Genomic DNA, 20,775 nt, shown 5'->3' with positions numbered 1-20,775 from the left:
ACATAGTTTCCAACAGAAAGTTAGAAATGTCAGAGTGCTCTCTAATCCACACCAGGCAATGATAAACAGGCTTGCCTGATGAATGGGTATTCATCACTATTTAAGCTAACCTGGCTCAGTTTGCTTGAAGTTGATATGGGATTGATTTCTTCTGTTGAGAGATCTGGGAGGGTAACAATCTCTAGCAGAAAAATAGTAATAAGCACATAAGGGTGGGTGGTAATAACATCATCAACCAGCACAGCTGTTTGTAGAGTGCTCTGCCCATGGCCTAAGGCTGTGGACAGATATCCTCATCTACATCCAGATATGCTGCTGAAAGATATTCCAGCTGCTTGTCCTTCTTTCTTCTAAGACTATTACTTCTTCAAATCTTCCAGTAAAGCTTTTCAAGTTAAGTAGCTTGCTCATTTTAGCCAAAAAGATCTGGTTTAAAATAAAACTAGTACATGAACTGTTTAGCTGGCTTGGCTCAGTTTGGTAGAACTCGGATCCAGGCTGAAGAGCTCATGATCTGGCCAGCCAGATGTTCTGAAAGGCTCCAGCAGGGAACCAGTGAAATCATCACTGATCTTCTAGGAAGTAGACCTGTAAACATTTTCACTGGTGAACTGTCTATAAAGCAAAGACCAAAACTGAAGCAGTGAAGAAACAAGGCTCTGCCATTTGCAATTTGCATGGATATTCCACCACAACTGAGGCTGCTCTTTCCCAAGTGGTCTCTTGAAATGGGCAATCAGCTCAATAGATTTTTTGAACAAATGAGAATATGGATGTCAAAATGGATGCCTAATTAGAGTGGGACGGTATAGCAAAATGAGGAATGTTAACAGGCATTCCTTAACTATTTCTAATCCATTACATTAATATTTGCTACTAGAGCACAAGTATACAAATAGTTTAATGTTGTCAAAGCAACCTTCCCCAGATGCTTGATACTGAATTTAATTAAATCACGTGAATAAATATTTTTCCTAGATTTCTGTATTGTACTCTCTGTTATAGAATTATTTATAAATTACGTTTCAGCCACTGATTCAAGGTTCAAACTCAAGACAATCCCATCCTGCCCAATGCCTTTTCTTTGGCAGAAAAAGGGAATGGCTATGCAAGTAGTATACACCTGCTGAAACAGCCAAATGCCTTTTTTTATTTGTTTTTTTGCATCTATACCTGGCTCAGCTCAGATTGAGCTCTGGCCACCACACCCAGATGAAGTGCTTCAATTATTGCATGTGTGTGATCTGAAAATCTGCTTTAGAAACGACTGGCAGAATAACATGAAGCATAAGAGACAGGGATGTGTCTCTAAACCGGCTCCAGGCCTTGTGGCTGGTAGGACTGGATATCTACGACAGCAGTCATCACCTATCAAAGCTTTTCCTTGAGGAAATCAAGAGACATATTTCAATGACAACTGGTATTTCATTGATGTTAAGTAGGTCAGCACAGGGAGGGTTTTTTTGGGTGTTCTTGTTGTTGTTATTTTAAAAAGCAGCATTATGGCACTGTAACTAGCAATGAATAAATATGTTTATATAAAAACAGATACTAGATAGTTTTTATTATGTATTATTTTCTGTACTCTACTGAATATTTTCTCTTGTATTTTTCATAAGCTTCCCAAAGCAATTTATATAAATTTCATGTTTATTCAAGATTGACCATTTTTTCATATTTTAGTATTCAATTGCAAAATCTTACATTAAACAGTTTAGGTCATATGACTTTTGATTAGGTCTTTAAGTCAGGTGGTACTTCTACTTCCAAAGAAACCAAGACCTTCCAAGAAGAATGGAGTGCTGCCAGTCCCATATTCATATACTCTAATATTCACAAAGAACTGCTTGAAACTGGTTTCAAGACAAATAATAGTAATTTCACTTGTTCACATGAATATTTGTAGAAGTGCAATCAAAAAAATGCAATTCATGATTGAATTAATCTCTTTAAAGCAGATTTTTGCTACTTTTTTCAGGATGTCAGCTTAGCTTCAGATATTAAACTATATCTAGATCACATGATTACTTCCTTCGGTGTGAAGTCAGTGATTGTATATTCCTCTTTACAGCAACTATAACATTTCAAAACAAAGTTTAGGTGTGAAAATACGTAGTGCCTCTTCTCACTTTCTACAGTATTAAAAATCGCTCCTGTATGTTATTTATTTTTACTATGGAAGATTACAAAAGAGCATGACTGATGGTTGTAGGCCCTGTGATTGTTGTCTCTAGACTGACTACATCAAAAGCTTTGAAGTTCAGTTCATCAGCTACATTTTAGATTGTTTGCACACCTTCTGCACCTGCAGTGAAGCAGCTGAGGCCAAAGTTCAGGCAGAATGGCCTGACTCACACAGCTAAAACACAAGTGACAGACAAAAACTATTTTATTTATACAATAAAGTTCTATAGCTAGACATGAGGGTGATTTGGTGTCTCATAAATACCAAGGATAAGATAAGATAAATGCCTGTTGGAGTGAAGTAAAAGACATCTAGTTTGTAAAAATCTCTTTGAGAATATGTATGTGTATATGCACAGATTTTGTTTTTCCTACTAAGACTATGAACAAATCAAAATACAGAAACTACTCGGAGTGAAAACATAGCAGGGCTGGAATAAATAACAAGATTCTCATCTACTTCAATGGGCCCCGGGTTTCAACTTCTGACCTTAACTCTAATGTATTTGGCCATAGCAGCACTGTAACAGAAAGTTAAGATTTTTTTTTTTTCCAAAAGGACAGTGCTGATCTTCTTTACTGATCTTCCATTCCAAAGGAAACACAGAAAAAGTTTCACGTTTGTCAAGCAATTTACATATTTCCAGTGTATAGTCAATGAAAAATAACCAAATATATACAGCTAAATAAATTCCTATATACTTTTAGTGAAAACCCTCTGTCTTCGACAGTGGGCAATTAATACCCAAAATGCCAGCAGTAGTTATATCATTAAAAAAAAGGTAACTTTTAAACTAATATAAAATTTCCCAATTAAAAAAAACTATAAACATCTGCCATTATGAATTAAATTATTTTAACAGGAATGAAGCTTAGTCACAAATCTGTCCATAGTTTGCCAAACAAACATTCCTAGGGAGGTTCCTCCTTTTGTTTAGCAAAGCCCAAGTTGCAGTAAAACAACAATCATGTCTAAAAATTCACAAATCCAAAATGCCCTTGGGCTCCAGTCAATGTAACAACACCCATCTAGCTAATTAAGCATAGAGCTAATATTCATACACTCTACGAGAGAATTAAAACGAACACTGCAGTCATGCTCCTTATTTTTCCATTGCTTTGCATGCTACTGAGACTCATTTCAAAGTTAACATGTTTTTTCCAAAACAGGCTAAACAGAATATCCAAACATAAAGAAAAATAAATTATTTACAAAAATCTTGACTTGAAATAATGAAAACAAAAAGCAGAACAATAGCTAACAGTTAATGTCTTTAAATATATCCTTATATAGTAACATGACCAAATTTTGTTATGCTTTATACTGCTATTAGTAAGGACATCTTGAAAGAAAACTGTTCGCCACATCTCAACAAAGACAAAGCTAGGCACCACGTTTGTTTTAAAACAGCCTTCTCCTCCTCCTCCCTGAAATCACATACAAAACACATCCAATAGTTAGGAGCAAACAGTGAATATTTGTCTGAGCAATAATTAAGAAGCTTTACTTTTTTGCCCATTCTGTAGACAATTTCTGCTTTGAAGGGTTTTTTACTGAATGACTCTGATGCCTCCCAAAGACTGCCTCCACAGTGACTACTAAGGCAAAATTCTAGAATTACAGACCTTATGTTCAGCTCCTAAATCCAAATTTACCAGACTAGCTTTATTATTTTAGTTTCAAAACCACTAGACATTATTTGCTGGCAGGCATAAGCTTCAGTCCCTCTTTGTTTCAGGTGTGAAGGTAACCCTGTTCTAAGGATATAACAGACAATAGCCTTGTTCAAACACTCTGAAATGTCTTTTAAAACATCAGATTTACTTCACATCTGACAAAGAATAAAGTCTACAGTACTGTACAAACAAAATACTGTACAAACAGGTTTTGTGCTGATTTCTGTTACAGACACATGGACAACTTGTGGCAAAGTCCTAACTGTTTTTCCAGTGTCTGCTGCACTTCAGTGGTAGGAACTAGAATGGAAAAAAAAACCCACCTGTATTCTATCTGCACACCTTGGCTGTGCCACGAATCATATTTTCTGAGAGTCACATGGCTTCAGGTACCCATGACAGACTGCTATATAGGCTTAATTCTTAAAACTTATCATCACCTCCTGATTTTCTTTTGTTTTTTTTCCCTTTGTAAGGGTGAGGAGAGGGGAAGAGATCCTGTTTCTAACAAGCCCCAACCAGTGCAGCTACATGTGCTACCAAATTTGCTGGCCAGAGATATCCCTGAATACCTCATTTGTTCCTTAATGAGTAACGAGCTCTCTATAACCTTATAACACATTCTTGTCCTGCCACTGTACATTTCCACCATCATTTCATGTCACTCTTCTGTAGTATTTCAGCACTGAAGTGGTAAAGTTTGAAAGGACTTCACTGATTTTTAACTTACTACTTTTTAGATGTAATTAGAGGAGCAGCCTGCACTATCCTTATTTAGGCAGAGTACGGATACCTCATGGCCTCAGGAAAACTTGATTGCAGGTGATTGTCTGCATGGTACCTAAAGCAATGTTAGTAAGCCTATATAATCAGGATAAAATTAGACTTGAAACCAAACAAGTTCAGAAGCTAAACATTTTGGTATCTCAGGTCTTTGTGTTTTATAGAAAAAGAAATCCTCTTAAAGAGCAATCAACTCCAGTTCAAAAGCATATTGTTTATTTTACACTACTGTAACAAAAATTAAATTAAGATTCCCATAATCTCTTGATAGTCAGTTTTCAAAATCATTGTACGCTTAGTACACGAGGTTTTTTTAAAGAAAAACAAATGTGTCTTTGAGACTCGAAAAAGACATTAATATGCTTTGGTTCATAAACAAAAGTGTGTGTCACAATGGAACTGCTGCATCCATAGTTTATATAATTTAAACTGTATAACTAAAAATTATGGCAAATATACAAACCATTAAAAAGTTAGGTGAAGGTTTTTTTTTCCTAGAAATCCACATTCTTGCAGTTCAAATACTTTAAAAATTAAATTATTACTAAAATTATATTTTCCTCTTCAATGTGAAATATATCCCTCATGTTCATTCTCATTGGGTCTCCTGGTTTTCTCATGTTCACAATTAACTTTTGACAGAAGTCTGCAGTAAACAAATAAAGAAGATATACACCCAATTTAATTGTATTAAGTCAGTCTGTGTTTTAATATACGCTTAACTGAGATGTTTGATTTCCCTCAGTCCTACTACTTGTTATGAAAATCAGGAGAAAGTGAGAGAGGAAGAATGGTAAAAACACGTCTAATTCTGAGTCCTTACATTATGAAGATTGAAATCACCTCCTTCCTACAAGGAGATGAAATCTCCATCCCATTCCAATTCCACTTACCTAGTGTCTAGATCTATTTCAACAGGCTGCTGAAAGTTTACCAGTTTGACCACGCATTCGCTCTACCACTATCATGCAGAGAGTCGACCTGAGCAGCCTAACCAGGCAGCCACACTGCAATGAAGATAACTGAACAGTGCACCTGCTACTCCTGGTGGTGAACAATTTTTCAGGGAGTTTTATCACCTTGCCTTGGTGAGAAGAGCATCCAGACTCCTCTTACATGCACTGTCAAAAACACAGGACAGAACTCTGTAGTGTAGAGTTTATGCCTAGAGCTATAAAACTGTGCACAGAAATCTATTGTAATCACTTACTTGGATATTCTACTCACGTTAACAATGCCACTTTTAAATAGTAATGCAACATTCAACAGTTCATTTCACCTTGATTACTAACCATTTGAGCTACTAAATTCATTTAGCCTTGAGCCACATGCAACCAAGAGAAATCTTGTGTGTCTTATTTAAATAGCAATAGAAATCAATATGTTCCAAAAGTAAGTCTCAGGCACTACTCCTTTCAATCATAACTACAGCATCATAAAGTGGATTCTAAAAGGAGTATCATAGAGCAAGTTATAATAAAAAAACTGATTATAATGTCCAGACTTTTTACAAACCAAACAAATGTGGAAGAACGTGTATTTTACAAAGACAGTGCCTGCACGATTCAGCTCTATCAGCCTTTTGACTGTTAGTATTGATTGTAAATAGAAACAGGAAATAATCCAGTTATCCAAAATTTTTATTTCATTAAGAGATCCAGGGCTTTGGTCTATGTGGCAGAATGTACCACAGAGTTATCTAACAATCAAGTAATTTTTAACTGCTGCTCCGCTCAAACACCAGAAAGTAGGATAAAGGACTCTAAAGTAGTTCATATAATAACTTTTACCCCTCAGGGATACTTCTGAGAACTAAATCCAGTTTTCCTCAGGTTTAATACAAGAGCTAAGTAGCTCAGTTCTACCTGAGCAACCTCCACTGCGGAGCTAGAAGAGCGGAGACTGCAAACTCTGTGCTTACACAGCCAAATCAAGCTGTTAGCTCTCAAGACTGTGCAAAATAGAAAAATTTATCCATTATTTTTTCTAAGTGTATCTTTTGTAAGCACCTCATTTGTAAGATATAATTACAGCTCTTAATAGTGAATATGAGGAAATTTAATATTATCACATGCATTTTCAGAAAGGTTTATGGGTCTGGGACATAAATTATTTTTCTCCCCTAAGGAACAAGGTCTATGACATGAATTTTCACCTTATGATAGCCATTCCACTAGACTCATGGCTATTCTACCTACAAGGACAGGTCTACTCATGAGTTCAGTCTGGAGGACCAGGTATGCCTATTACCAGCTAGTGGTTATACTACCTTTGCAGTGCTCCCCCACTTGAAAAGAAACAGCAAACAAGTTATTTGTCAAGGGTTTGATATATAACGATACCAGATAAATTATGTTGGCATTTGAACAAAAGAGTCAGTGAGGAATGTCTGTTTTTAAATTGGAAGTATATATGGGCCTGGAAAATAAACAAAGATCTGCTTTCCACACCCAAAACAGAAGAATGATGCTGACAAACAGCTGAAAATTACATTACTTTTAAATAACATCATAAACTGCTATTAAAATATCATGCAGCTGCCATTAACAGAACTTGCTAATTACTTAAAACACAACACTATAAAACCCATAAATCTTTTTTTTTTTACATTTTTATGTGAAAAAGAACAACTCCAGGCTCTTTTTTAGGCTGCTTATTTTCAGGAAAGAAGAAAGTGTAACAAAAAAATTTAGAATATGAATCACATCCTTTTCTACTGTTACCACATGCAACATGTATGTCCATAAACACAGAGGTTATCTACACACACAACCTGTACAAGCATGACATTTAAAATTGAATCAGAAAGCATAAACCAAAAAATGTTTATAATTGTACTCTGGTAAACCAAGGTTGCTTTCTTTTAAATTTTAATGGTATCACCTTGCCCATTATTTTATTTTACAATTGTTGAATCTTAAATTTCCCTGTTATAGAAAGCTTCAACAGTTTAATTTTTTAAAAAACAAGATACATATTATTCATTACGGATAGCATTAATTTTGCACCTCACTACTAGTCTAAAAAGGAAATCTACCAGAACAAAAATTAGTTTGGAGATTTTAGTCCTCCTAAATAGAATGACTGACTTGTAACACAGCTTATAACACTACTGGAAACAAAACAAATCATACAGTGTTCGCTTCGGGTGACAGGGGCCAAAGCAATATAAAGTATGGCAGCTTTAATAACACATTAATCTTCACTTATGTGAGTAGATTTTGCTCCTCTGAACAGGCTCATTGTGGTAAACAGAATTGTTCCAGTAAGAAATAGTGATATGAGCGACAATTTCTGCAAGTGAAACACCAGGCCTGATGGTGTTAGTAACGTTGAGACCACCATGATCATGAGCTACAATTACCTACAACTTCAAAGGCAAGCACCAAAAAAGTGGATATGCACTGATCAATAACTGACACACAGTGACAATATAGTATTTGCTCATAATTGAAAGAGGCTTAAACAAAATAAGTTGCACTTTGTACTCTTAAATATTACAACCAAATTATTTTATGGATGTTAGTCTATCAGATTATTTCAGGCAAAGAGCACATACTGCACAGGCAGTTTATACTTTCCTTATTAAGCATCTGCTGCATATTTTAAAATTTCACTAAAACCTTATAGCATAACAGGTAGTCTCATTTTTTCCATGCATGTTACAAATTCTATTTCAGTAAAATTTTATGCTTAATCTGGTGCAAACTTTCTTAAGTATCAAACTTTCATACTCATTCTGCAAAGATATTACAGTTTTCTTATAGGGATTTTCAGGATGCTATATTATTAATATTAGCTTAATAATACTAGGTTAATAGTTTAATAATAATACTAGTTTATTAATACTAGTTTAAAGAAATTCTTATCTACTGAAAAGAGAAAATTGTTTAGACAGGTACAAGCAGATAGAAATATACTCCTTTTAAAGTTTTGTACCTACCTACATCTTTTGCCACAATAGGCTGTGAAAAAACATTAAACCATTAGACCATTAAACCATTAGGCATAGTTCCTCATTGTTCATTGCATGAAAACATTTTTTACAGGGTTCACAAACACATTTGTCAAAAAACAAACAACTCTGTGCGGTTTGAAATAATAAAAGTTAGACTGTAACTTGAAAGAGATAGAAAAGAGACTTTCTCACCCCTCAGAACAAAACTGGAACTTTGGTTTATAGGAACGTCTACGCCCATATACCCTCCTCGTCATCCTGTGTGCCAGACATTAGGAGATGCACATAGAAGATGTTAGCATTGGAATGAAAGAAGAAAAGGTTAGTTACTTTGGTGCATATAAAATACAATTTCCTTGGCTGTTAAAAACATGATGTTTTAAAAGAATATATAAGCCAGCAAAAACAACAGAACAAGTTTGTGTTACATATACAAGAATCTGTATCTATAGCAACCAAAAAAACAAGAACAGTGACGTAAACATTTTTCCCACCCAGTTAAAACAGTGTGTAGGAAGTAGATTATAAGATTAAATATTAAAAGATTATCTATTTTTTAATTGCACGCAATTCAAACCAACATTGACAGCAGAAATAGATCAAACCTTATAAGTAAGCAAACTAATTACTAAAATTAAATTGTGTTACATTCTGTTAGGTTAAAAGATACAAAACTGCTGAAGAATCAAAAAAATCTATCATTAGCAAAGTATGCTATTCTAATGTGCTATCAATTAAATCTGTCTTTTAAGCAATCTTTAAACACAGCACACTGTTGAAAACTATTAGACAGTTTCTCTCTTTTTTTCCATTTTTGAACCATTAGGTTTACACATTTATTTAGAGTTTTAATAATAGATAACATTAATGGCAAATACAAAAAAAATTACCAATTTCATGAATTTGTTTTAAAAAGGGATTATTTTACTGTAGATATGCTGAAAGTTAAAAAGAAGAAAATAAAAAACATGAACTAAACCAGGAGAGTGAAATGTTCTTCCATGGATACGTTTACTGAAGATTACATTTTTTATAATGGTTCTTTACCTAAGCACACACAGGTGCGTATATGCATATCTATATATCTGTAGTTCTACTGTGCCAAATTCTGATGCGATAGTCAGCTTCTAGAACAGAGATGCACAACAACATTTTTCATTTAACTCAGCATTTCAAAATCAAATACAATCTTGTAATTTTAGCTATCCTTAAAATTCACTCATTAATATTTTAGAAATATAAAAAATTACATTCTACAGTTTCAAAACTTTGAAAGTTAGCTGGTGTAACACATTGCTGGCACTTAATTAAATCTAAAATCTAAATAAAATGAATGGCAATTAATTATGATTGAAATGGACAGGAATTTTAGCCCGAAAATATACACTGCCAGTATCACTACTATTCCTAGTCCATTCTTGGAATAAAAAAGAGCTCCCAGATGTCAACTGTTATTAAAAACCAGATGTTAAGATAGATGTCTTGCATGTTGCTGAATTAAGTAAAGAAATCTGACAATCCACTATAAACTTAGCTATCATTTAACACAGAAGAAATGTGGGTAAATCTTTTTACAGTTAACTTGGAACACATCTTGGTTATAAGGTCTGCACAAGTATACCACATCGCAAAGCCACAGTAAGGACTAAATACTTTTATTTATTTTTGGAAAAAAGGGACAGATTCTGTAAAAGATCCAATGAGCTGGGTTTGCCTCACTGAAAATACGAGTCCTTCCCCCTGAATTCTGCACGAGCTACTTTTATTCAGGCTGACTAATGCTAATTGAATTGACTTTGAAGTTGACAAGAGTTTTGCCAGAGTAAAGGTTGAAGAAAGACTGAAGGATTTCTTTCCCACTGAGTAGTTTGATCCTATTTCACTAACAGAACACATTAGATTAATCTTTGGTGATATCTTTAAAAACAGCAAAATTCAACAAAATGGCAACTCAGTACGTTTCCAAATTACTCCTAACTACAAACAGCTGTTTTGCTGTTTAGTGTACTGTAATTCTTCAAACAGGCAGACGTTCATTTTTACTTAAATTATTTGCACAATCTCTTTTTGGCAGAGTTCTAGAAGAGTTGAAAATTTGAATATTGTCAAATATTTTAAAAAGCATTATGGGAAATTACAGACTATATAGTTTGACACTGATCCTGATACACAGTAAGCAATAACTTAAAAGCTGGAGCTCAGTTAATGTCAATTAACATCGCTTTATTGAGTACTGGTCCTTTCAAATTAACTTTCTATCTTTTCCAATTACATAGAGACTCTTTTAATAGGGTAAGTGCTTTGAAATAATATGCTGAGATTTCTGTAAGGCGTTTGATTATGTGCCGCAAGTCACAGTGTGAGCAAAATTAGCTCTATACGGAATGAATTTTGTTGGAGAAGGAAGGGGACCTGCAGATATTTTTCCTCATCCCAAAATTGTTCTGTATTTCCATGATCTGAAAGAAAAGTCTGACAAAGACTGCTTGGAAAAGTGAACATATTTGGGATTAGCTGAATAAATGTTATTAGCCGCATATGCATATGACTGAAATAATGTATACAGTGTCATCATTTGAAAACGTACAGGGCAAACTTAGAAGACAGGGGACTGCATCTGAAATTGATGATATCAGAAAGGGCTTTACAGATCATGTTGGAAGTGAACATGTGGTACCATGTTGAATTTACAAGGACAAATACAGGCAGAGAAATAAAAATCGAAAGGTTTGCTGTATCTCTATGCAGTAGCGTAAGACCATTAATAGAATTACACATAGGGTGCTCATGTCATACTTTTCTGAATATTTGAAAGACTGTAACTAGATCAGGAAACAAAATTATTGAAAAATAAAACTGGCAGTGAAAACCAAAAAAGATACTCAACCTAGCTTATCACTCTGAAAATATTGAAAAAATAATTTGATCACTATTAACTAACACATAGAGAAAAGGAGACAGCTCTCTTCTCTAGCAGGAAAAAGCTAGATGGATATTTATAGGATGTAATTACACTGCAAATATGGTACATACTTTTCAATAACACATCAGTTCTGGATGACTTGAAGATTTTATATCAAGACTAAGACACTTTCTAAAAGATATGACTAACTGTATTTAAAATAATTTTTTTAAAATTACAGATTTAAAGAAGAAATTATTGAGCCATCAGGTCCAGATTATGATCATGGTCCACTTCACCTTCAACATCTACAATTAATAAAAATCCTCTTCCATCTTTTTTCCTCATATCTGTTTTAGTGAGAATGTCTGTGCCATGATCTTATTCTGTACACAGAGTTTATTATGCATTTTTCAATTTTAGTGATTAACAAGTTCATAAAAAATCAATTAAACACAGTGATCTGTTTTGACAGACAACTGAACAGAGAAAACAAATCCTCACTAGATTTTAAATTTTTAATACTAAGAGCAACCTCAAAACCAGTCTCGGCCTACTGCCTTGTTTTAAAAACCTGTATCTACATAGTATTTTTCCTTGATTTATTCCTATGCCAGAAAATACGTTCATATCACATTTTCAATTCCACATACTAATTATTTATAGAAGATAGAGATTTGCACTAACCTAAGCAAAACTCACTCAGCATCCCTATCAAAAAAGCCCAACGTTTCAAAATTACATGCTTTATTACTTAATTTGTTATTGTTTAGTTCATTACGTCATATATTGACACTAGATAATGCACTGACCTAAAAATACTTGGCATTTGACAATAGTTAAGAAGAAAAGTAAAATTCCTACAGATATTGGAGAACATCAACCCTCTTTTTTATTAAAAAAAGATAGGATTAAACCAAGGACCATTATTTCATGATATATTCTGCCACTTTTTAATTTAACGGTAACCAGAACATACAGATGCAAGATCTTAAAGGAATATTAAAAGAACTCATTGATCACTTACTATTCCCATTATGCAGACAGGTTGTTTTCAAGCCTGCACTACCTCCTTCCTGTGTATTGGATCAAAGCTATGAGATTAAGACAACTATCCTTGTCATTGTGCTGCCTGTTACATTTTGAGGAGTGGACATTCAATTGTGAAAATCCCAACTTAGTGCTATAGGCTTTACAGATTTTTCGCTATAGATAGGAACAACTACCCAAAAGCACTGGAAAAAAAGCACATAAGAATCAGGATTATAGCTTTAATTGGTTTTAGGAATAAACTATTCTATCAAGAAGCTAAGGCTTGGTACCTCAATACAAACAGATAATGTAAGAGAATACAGAATTCTTCACTGATGTCCTGAGACAAATGAATTCCTTTACCTATTTTTGCATTCTTGACACAGTATGAAGCAAAATAAAAGCTGCAGTTATACCTTATCATTTAATAATATTAGATCAGAGGCTTCCAGAAGCATGCTTAGTCTTTCATATCAGTGTGTATCCTACAGAATCATTAATCTATGGCTCTTTCAAACAATAAACTATACTCAAGCAAATTTTGATTAATGTTTGTGTACATTAACTGCATTCTAAACTTGGATCTTTCATTGGGTCAAGAATAGCAATTCAATGACAAAAACTGAAAAGCAAAATGTTAATTAAAGGCAAGCAAAAAGCAAAAACCCCCAAATTCAAGAAATACCATTTAAATTGATAAATTAGTACACATGTATAATTATTATAAAATTATTATAAATTAAAAATATTTAAGATATGGAATGCCTTCTATTTTTAGGCAATGTCTGGATAGACAGGCATCTGGCATCCAAGTCTCTAATTTGGACATATATTTAGGTACAGTACAGTGGTATAATCTCAAGTACTGTGAAAGCCTTTGTAAATGGCTATGCATAGATTATTAATTCATTGATTTTCTCTCATCCTTTTGCTAGTCCTTTCTTCTTCTGTGCTGCTATTTGTCATAGTTGCTTAATAACTTAAAAAGAAATATCTGGTGTTACTAAACATGATTTGCTGTTCTGATCCAGTTGCCGTAAAACTTAACATTAGAAGCTCAAAACTTGGCTTCAAAGTAGCAAGGTGAGGAACTTAAAGAACAGCGCTTGGATAACACTACACACAGATGTAAAAAGCTTGTATAAAGATGTCTTCTGTTAGATTATTGAAGTGTATCTCAGTATGAGTTTTGCAGGCACATTGCTCAGCCATCAGCTCTTTAAGGTTCATCAGTTTCAGTAGCAAATTTGAGACAGTGGCCTTCAGATAAAAGGGGCTACATTACGCAGCAGGTTAGAAACAAATGATAATTTTAATAATGGTCTACATGATTAAGTATAACTAAAAATTTTAATCATCAGATGCCAGAATAGATTATTCATAACCATTCTATGTATAGCATACTCTTGATTATGGGTGAATGTGAAATACTTACAAGAGGTTATATTTAGCAGTGTGTTGCAACAGCAACAGATCTATAACCAATACAACTGGTATTGAGAATCAGCACCTGTACAATACACCTATCTTGGGGGGGTATTCTGCATTAATTTTGCTCTGTCTCCAAGACTGAATTCCCATTAGTAATTTCACTGTGTTGGGGGACCTCCTGGAACACGTCTTTCAATTAAATTTAATGAAACAGGAATTCAGTGTGCCCACACCAACACCGCTTCTGGACATGAACCATAGTGCAGTAAGTGGGAATGATCAGGAGATTTGATTCAAATCTGCACTCTTGATCAGAACTAAAACCCAAATGTAGATGCACTCAAAGACTGCAAAATTCTGCATTACCATGAGGCCTGCTGGTGTACAAAATTTGGCTATCTGAAGTGAAGAATATAGTGAAACTGACTCAAAAAACAAAGAGCAAATACTTCCACAAAGCTGAAGTACAGCACACGTCCCCTTACTTTTGTGACGCTCAAGTATTTTTATAAGATCCATCCTTTGAATAAAAATTTAAAAATACTAATCTCCTTTTAGACAAAAGCTTTTGCAACACAGGCAACATTAAAAACTTGATGACTTAAGCTTTTCTGGCTCTCTTCCCACAATAGAAGACCCTTCCTGACAAGGCTCATCACATTTCCCTTTCATGTGCTGGCATGCTAAGAATTAATATCTTAACTTGGGTTAAATAAATCTAGTGATAACCTGCTCATCTCTTGAACTAACTTTCTGATGACTGATTTACGCTACTCTCCTTATTATCTATGGCTACTAATGGGTCATTAAACATGTAACTACTGGCTCTGGACTGTGAAACTGTCCTACTTAGAGCAAACAATTACATTAACAAATATTAATTTCCCCTTGTGACACAGAAATCGACCTGCTAAGTAATGGCATTTCTTTCAAATCAAGAACTTATCCTAAAATCAGTATCTTTCAGAGCTTAGGAAGATTTTTAGCTGCTACTTAGTTTCTAGGAGCAAACATAGCTGAGCACTAATCTCATGAACTCTCCATACACAAAACAGTTGACTACAGAAGAACTTTGTGCATGAATGATTTGAAAAACTGGGCTTGTACCTGGAAAGGGGAAAGGCTAACAGTGGATTCATTTAAAGCTTTGGTGTGCAGAGTTTTAGAAGGTCTTTATTTTATGTTTCATTTGTATATTCAAAAAGTTGAATAAATCTTTAAAATCACTTCAGCAATATGGATTTGTGTCACAGATCTATTTTCAAACCTATCCATAACAGAAGGGGTCACAAGTAACCATGCATCATCCAATTATGAAAATGACCATAAAACCCATCTCATAATTTGTTCTATTTGTATATAGTTAGGTTAAAATCAAACATAAATACTGGTGATGTGGGTAAGCGGAAGGTTGTTTCTGACTACTTTACAACACCCAGACTAGCATTAACATGAATAAGATGTTTCACCAGATACTCGTGCATTCTAAAGTTTTATCACTATATGAAGTGGAAACCCAATGCTTCTTACAAGAAGTGGTCCGTGAAATCAGATTTGCAATGCAAAAATTTATGGTCCCCTTTGTAGTGAAAGCCTGTGACATGTTATCTCACTTAAGTAACCAGTGCCAGATATGCAACTTTTGTTATCAAGTTACTGTCTCCAAGAAATGCATTTTTGGCTCTTTCAGATGGTCTAAAGGCCTATTTTAGACTCTGATGGTGGCAGCTATTTTTTCTAGTAAGAAATATATGATAAATGTAAACCTCTATATAAGTGTTTTATATTCTAACGCACACATTCAGAGGAAGTGAGGGGGAGAGGTTTCTATAGCTAAACATGATCTCAAAAAATTCTTCCATATGTGGAAAAGACTGCAAAGCTAGCATATAAATATAGATATATATAAATATACATGCTGAGCAGTATGTATACATTTATATCACATTTATTAAACCTCAAAACATAAAATAAATTCATTTCTGTAAGCAAAGGAGAGGTATAACTTTTCAATATACAAAATCCATCTCCTGGAGGTATCATAGACAGCAAAACTTATTTTCTACTTCCTACTTTTAATGCAGCTCCAGTTTAGCTGGTCTCTCACTCAAATTACAAATTTAATATAATTAAAAGGGATATGAAAAATTATCTGGATACAGTATAATTACTATTAAGAGGTAATAATAACAAAAACATTAACAAATATTACAAATTTCTATTGGCTCTTACTTAAATGAGAAACCTTGAGTAGAGCACAATGTTTGTAACTGAAAAATGGCAGTATATCAAAATCAGGAGCAACCCTGAAAGATAAAATCAAACTCAGAGCAGACTCTTCCAAATTTCAAGGCTCCTTATTTTGTTTCAGCACAAGTACAATGTAATCTACAATGAAATTTAGATTTGAAACCAATTTTATTATCCTCAAAATCTAGGCAAGCCTCTGTGGAAGACTATTTCAGTTTCAGGGTAAAGTAGATAGAAATACCTAGCTAGCTGTCAGAGGAAGGAAAAATTCTCTGTATCTACTGAAATAAGCATATGATAACACTTACTGACTTTCGGGAAATGCTTAGAAATTACATCCTCATTAGAAGAGAAGTATTTGCCATTCAGTTGCATGTTTATAGGAAACAATATAACTATCATAACTGCATACAATTTAATCAGAAAATTCACTTTTTAATGGTGACCACGATACAAATAGGACTTACTGCATTCAGTTCAACAAGTCTGAACAATGTGTGACATGAATCACAAGTTCTTTGTTCTGGAGGGAGAATATGTGTATCAAAGATGAAAAATTAGAGGAAATACTTTAAAATGTGAAAGCACTTATATGACTAATTTGCACTGCACTCTGGAGATCTCAAAACACTAATTAATCCAGCACAATACTAGTTATTTACAATGGATATGCCTGGGATTGTTTATACTGAATGTACCGACAAGCAAACCTTGCCCTGCCCAAATTCCTAAATTAAATAAATCCATGTGACTCCAAGCTTAGTGCAGGCTCAGCACTGTGCTAATGCAATTGCATGCTTCCTTGAAGCTTGAGGCACCAGCAGAACAAGTTCACATACATTTAGTGAACAGACAAGAGCAAGCTCACACTTGCCCAAATAAAATGTGTAAACACACAGGATAAAGAAACACATAGAATATTAAACAAAATCTGGGTCACAGAGGGACCTAATAATTCCAATTTATTGCATTAAACTTCTATATCATATCACTTCTTTTATATACTAAAATGTCACTGGTGCTTTGGTTTTTCCCTTTATTTTTGTTTCTTCTTTCCTGAACAACAAAAAGACAAAGTTTTAACGTTGTAGAAAGCTCCCAAACATGATACTTGTTTTCCAGATACTACTGCTCAGATTGAACTTTCTACTCACAGGCTAAAGAAATTTGAAGAATTTTACACTTTTCAAATAACCATGGTTATTTGAATAAGCTAAAATAATCTGTCTTGGTTTATGTTTGTCCTCCTTTTAAGTTATGTTATTTGGTTTTGCGTTCTTTCTTTTTAAAGACAAATCCAAGTTTCAATATTCCTGAGGCCTATTCAGGAGTCTGAGGTTGGCAATTTTCCAGTATGGCCACAGAATATAAGGCCTTGTCCTAATAGCCAGAGCTGCCAAAATACACAAAGTTGCAAGCACGCCTTTTCCCTAAAATTATGTATGGATCAATACAGTGATTTGCAGATCAGGATCCAGACACTAAAGTAATAATCATTGTTTGACTGTCCTGTGCCCTGATTTCAAAGTCATCCACCTCAAACAAAATCCCATCTGACCTGTTCAGAGTTTTTCACATATCGTCTTTCAGCAACTCCAAGGATAGTTAGCAGTTCCAGCTGATGAACAAAGACCTGTTGCCAAGACCAGTCGCCACTTTACAAATCAATAAACACTTTTTTTGAGAGCACATGGCCTTCTTCAAAAAGTTAGTTTTTAGTGGTGTACTCCTACTTCCCAACAGTCAGATTGTTGTCAAGTTTCATGCATCATTGTATGTGATTTCTTTTCTCAAATGAATTCGTTTACCAGCATACTTTAAAAAATATTTTTAAAACAACACATATTTAATACTAAGACGGTTATCAGATAGTTCTTTAAAAGTTGGCTTTCTGACTGGAGAATGGCAGTAAGGGAAGCTTCATGGATACACACTGCCCCATCACTGCCCTAAAAAGGAGGATTTTTCCTTTAGATAAGAGGACAGTTCAGAAACCTTGAACTTCCTTTTAGGCCTCTTTGCTGAGATTTCAGAGTAATGGAAAACTTGATGGTGAGCTTGCGAGAAATTACTTCTAATCACCACTACCCTGTAGAAGAGCCACCACAAATGTTTTAAATAGGAACAAAATCTCTACATAGACAGACTGGATTAAAAGATGTAAAAGAACATGCTACATACTTATGGCACCAAGTGACATTCCATCCTCATATACATCTTTTAAGAATAGGGCCAACATTTTGGAAAGCAGCCAGATCCTATAGCCTTATGGCATGTCCTATGATATTCATACTTTTCTTAAAATTATATTCTTTTTATGAGAACATTATCTCTCATAATAAAACAAAACTAAAATATATTTGTAGCCTTGGTGACCGTGAGGTAAAGCATTCAATTTTGATTCAACTAGAGCTGGGGAATTCAGGAAACTCATGAGATGAGAAACACCTTACATTTTATGTCTTTTAAAATCTCCAGTACTATGGGAAGTAAGAAGATTTGATAGTTCTTATAATCATCAGGATTGGCAATAAAGTCCTAAAGTATGAAAATTTTTTGAATGTTATACCTTCAGTCTTCTACTGTGTGGGTGCAAAATCAAGTTCTTCCATATGCCCCCTCAAATAGCATAACTTCCTATTAAGAATGCCATCAAACTAACTTAAGTAGATCCTAGACGCATACATATCATAGATTACCTACACAACTTCTAAGTCCTTTTTTTTATGTAGAGATGCTGCTTTTAATTTAAATAATCAAGTACAGTTTTTTACTGTATAGTCCATAAGGTGCAACTTGAACTTAGGACTTTTCAACCACATAGCAAAGAGCTCATGAACTTGAACAAGAAAGTCCTGGGTGATAGCAAAAGAATGCTATTTGTTATGTGGAGACCATCCTAGAGTTAGAGATCTGTCATATATGCCAATAAGTTAAGAACTGTTTGAGAAACAGCAAGGAATGTCAAAAGCCCATTGAAATTAACAGGAAGTAAATATGAGTAACTAGAGCCTGAGACTCAGAACAGGATACAAATATGCAGGGGCAAAAAGGCTTCTGAGATTAGAAAACCAAAGGGAATGAGATGCCTCAATTTGACCAGACTTGTGTATTAGTGAGAATGAATGCCCTGCTGGTTAGTAACTTACAGGCCTCTTACCATACTAGAAGTACAAGAAAAAAATGACAGGACTGCTGTACAGTAAGGCACCTATAGCAGGGAATTCAAATGCACTGATTTCTATCAACTTTCAACATTAACAGCAATTTGCTTCAAGAGCACTCAGTCACTTTTGTGACACAAACAGGCACTTCCTTCAAAACATTTTCAATACAAGGAAGAAAAACTGAAAGATGATGTGGGCAACTGAGGCCAAGAGAAAAAGTTTTAAAGGAAAGACAGTATGTATGTAGAGGTGAGAAATAAGACAGGCAGGCTGTTGGACAGTAGGCTTTGTGATGAAGTCTACGTTATGGGGCAGCTTCTAGATCTGGAAGTTCACATTTATTTAGCCATGAGATTTTTTTGTTCCAGATAGATCTCAGATGCAACGATCCAGATTAGATTACTGTAATGCACTCTACAAGGGGCTACTTATTACAACTCCTTGGAAACTGAGGCTAGTACAGAATGCTTATTAAGCTTATTTTCATGCTAGGAGTATTGCACCCACACTCCAGGATACACACTGACTGCCAAAATGTTTCCAGGTGGAACTTAAGAAAGATTGCCAACTCTCAAGCCAAAACTGAAGAAAATAAATCTAAGTTTTTAGTGCAAAGCTGCAAAACTATCTTTTTTCCCAAGTTTTTAAAAGACTAGTAAAAACGGTTAATATTGCAATGTTATTGACATGGCAGCACTCAATTCACAGAAATGTATTTACATCAAATAAAAATCAGATGCACCAACTTAACTAGGGACCGTATCATGACTCACTGTAACGTGATCATGTATATGGGCAGAGAAGAGTTAGTCTCTTCCTACTGCTTGTGAAGTTTTCTTAGATCTTCCCCAGAGTTTAGGTCCAGACATACAACAGCAAAAAAGGCTGCCAACCTATGCCTAAAAAGAAGAGCAAAAAAAAAGAGGGGATAAAGGCAAGAAGTGGCTGGAAACCCTTGGCTTTGCTCCCTAGCAGCTCCCATAAGACCCAAACACATCCACTACATCTGAAAAAAAGGTGCCCAACTAGTTCCTTCGAGAGAACTCAGAGATCCCATCCTTTACTACATCTAGAACTATGCTGCCACATGCTGCCCATAGCAGGATATGATATCAAGTAACAGTTATAATAAAACCATGATCATTAAAACAAAATGTCAATAGCTGAACAGCACCATGTAAAAAGTACGTATATTTCAAGCAGGATGCATGTGTATTTTTCTTCCAAGGGACTGGTGGTACACCATTCTCTTTAAAGGGAGTATAGACTCACAGTAGCATATATACAGTGTTTTACATCAGTAAGTATGAAATGTCTTATTATTCCTTACAAATATGTGCTAAAATGGACAGGTAAATACTTTTACGGCCATATATATAATTGCATACATG

General features: G+C 34.5%; 1 protein-coding gene across 2 annotated transcripts in view; it reads right to left on the bottom strand.

Annotated features, from left to right (window-relative positions):
- ERC2 (ELKS/RAB6-interacting/CAST family member 2) overlaps positions 1-20,775 on the bottom strand; it is a 535,854-nt gene that overhangs the window by 115,836 nt on the left and 399,243 nt on the right. For both annotated transcript variants that reach the window (XM_064453879.1, XM_064453878.1), the window contains exon 16: positions 8,795-8,860. In XM_064453879.1, the coding sequence (XP_064309949.1) occupies positions 8,834-8,860 (27 nt within the window). In that variant the 3' untranslated portion in view covers positions 8,795-8,833. The remainder of the gene's footprint in view (positions 1-8,794; positions 8,861-20,775) is intronic.

The sequence above is a fragment of the Phalacrocorax carbo genome, chromosome 6, assembly GCF_963921805.1.
Source record: "Phalacrocorax carbo chromosome 6, bPhaCar2.1, whole genome shotgun sequence".
NCBI lineage: Eukaryota > Metazoa > Chordata > Aves > Suliformes > Phalacrocoracidae > Phalacrocorax > Phalacrocorax carbo.
The sequence above is the reverse complement of the archived record's forward strand: the minus strand, read 5'-3'. Positions and strand labels throughout refer to the sequence as shown.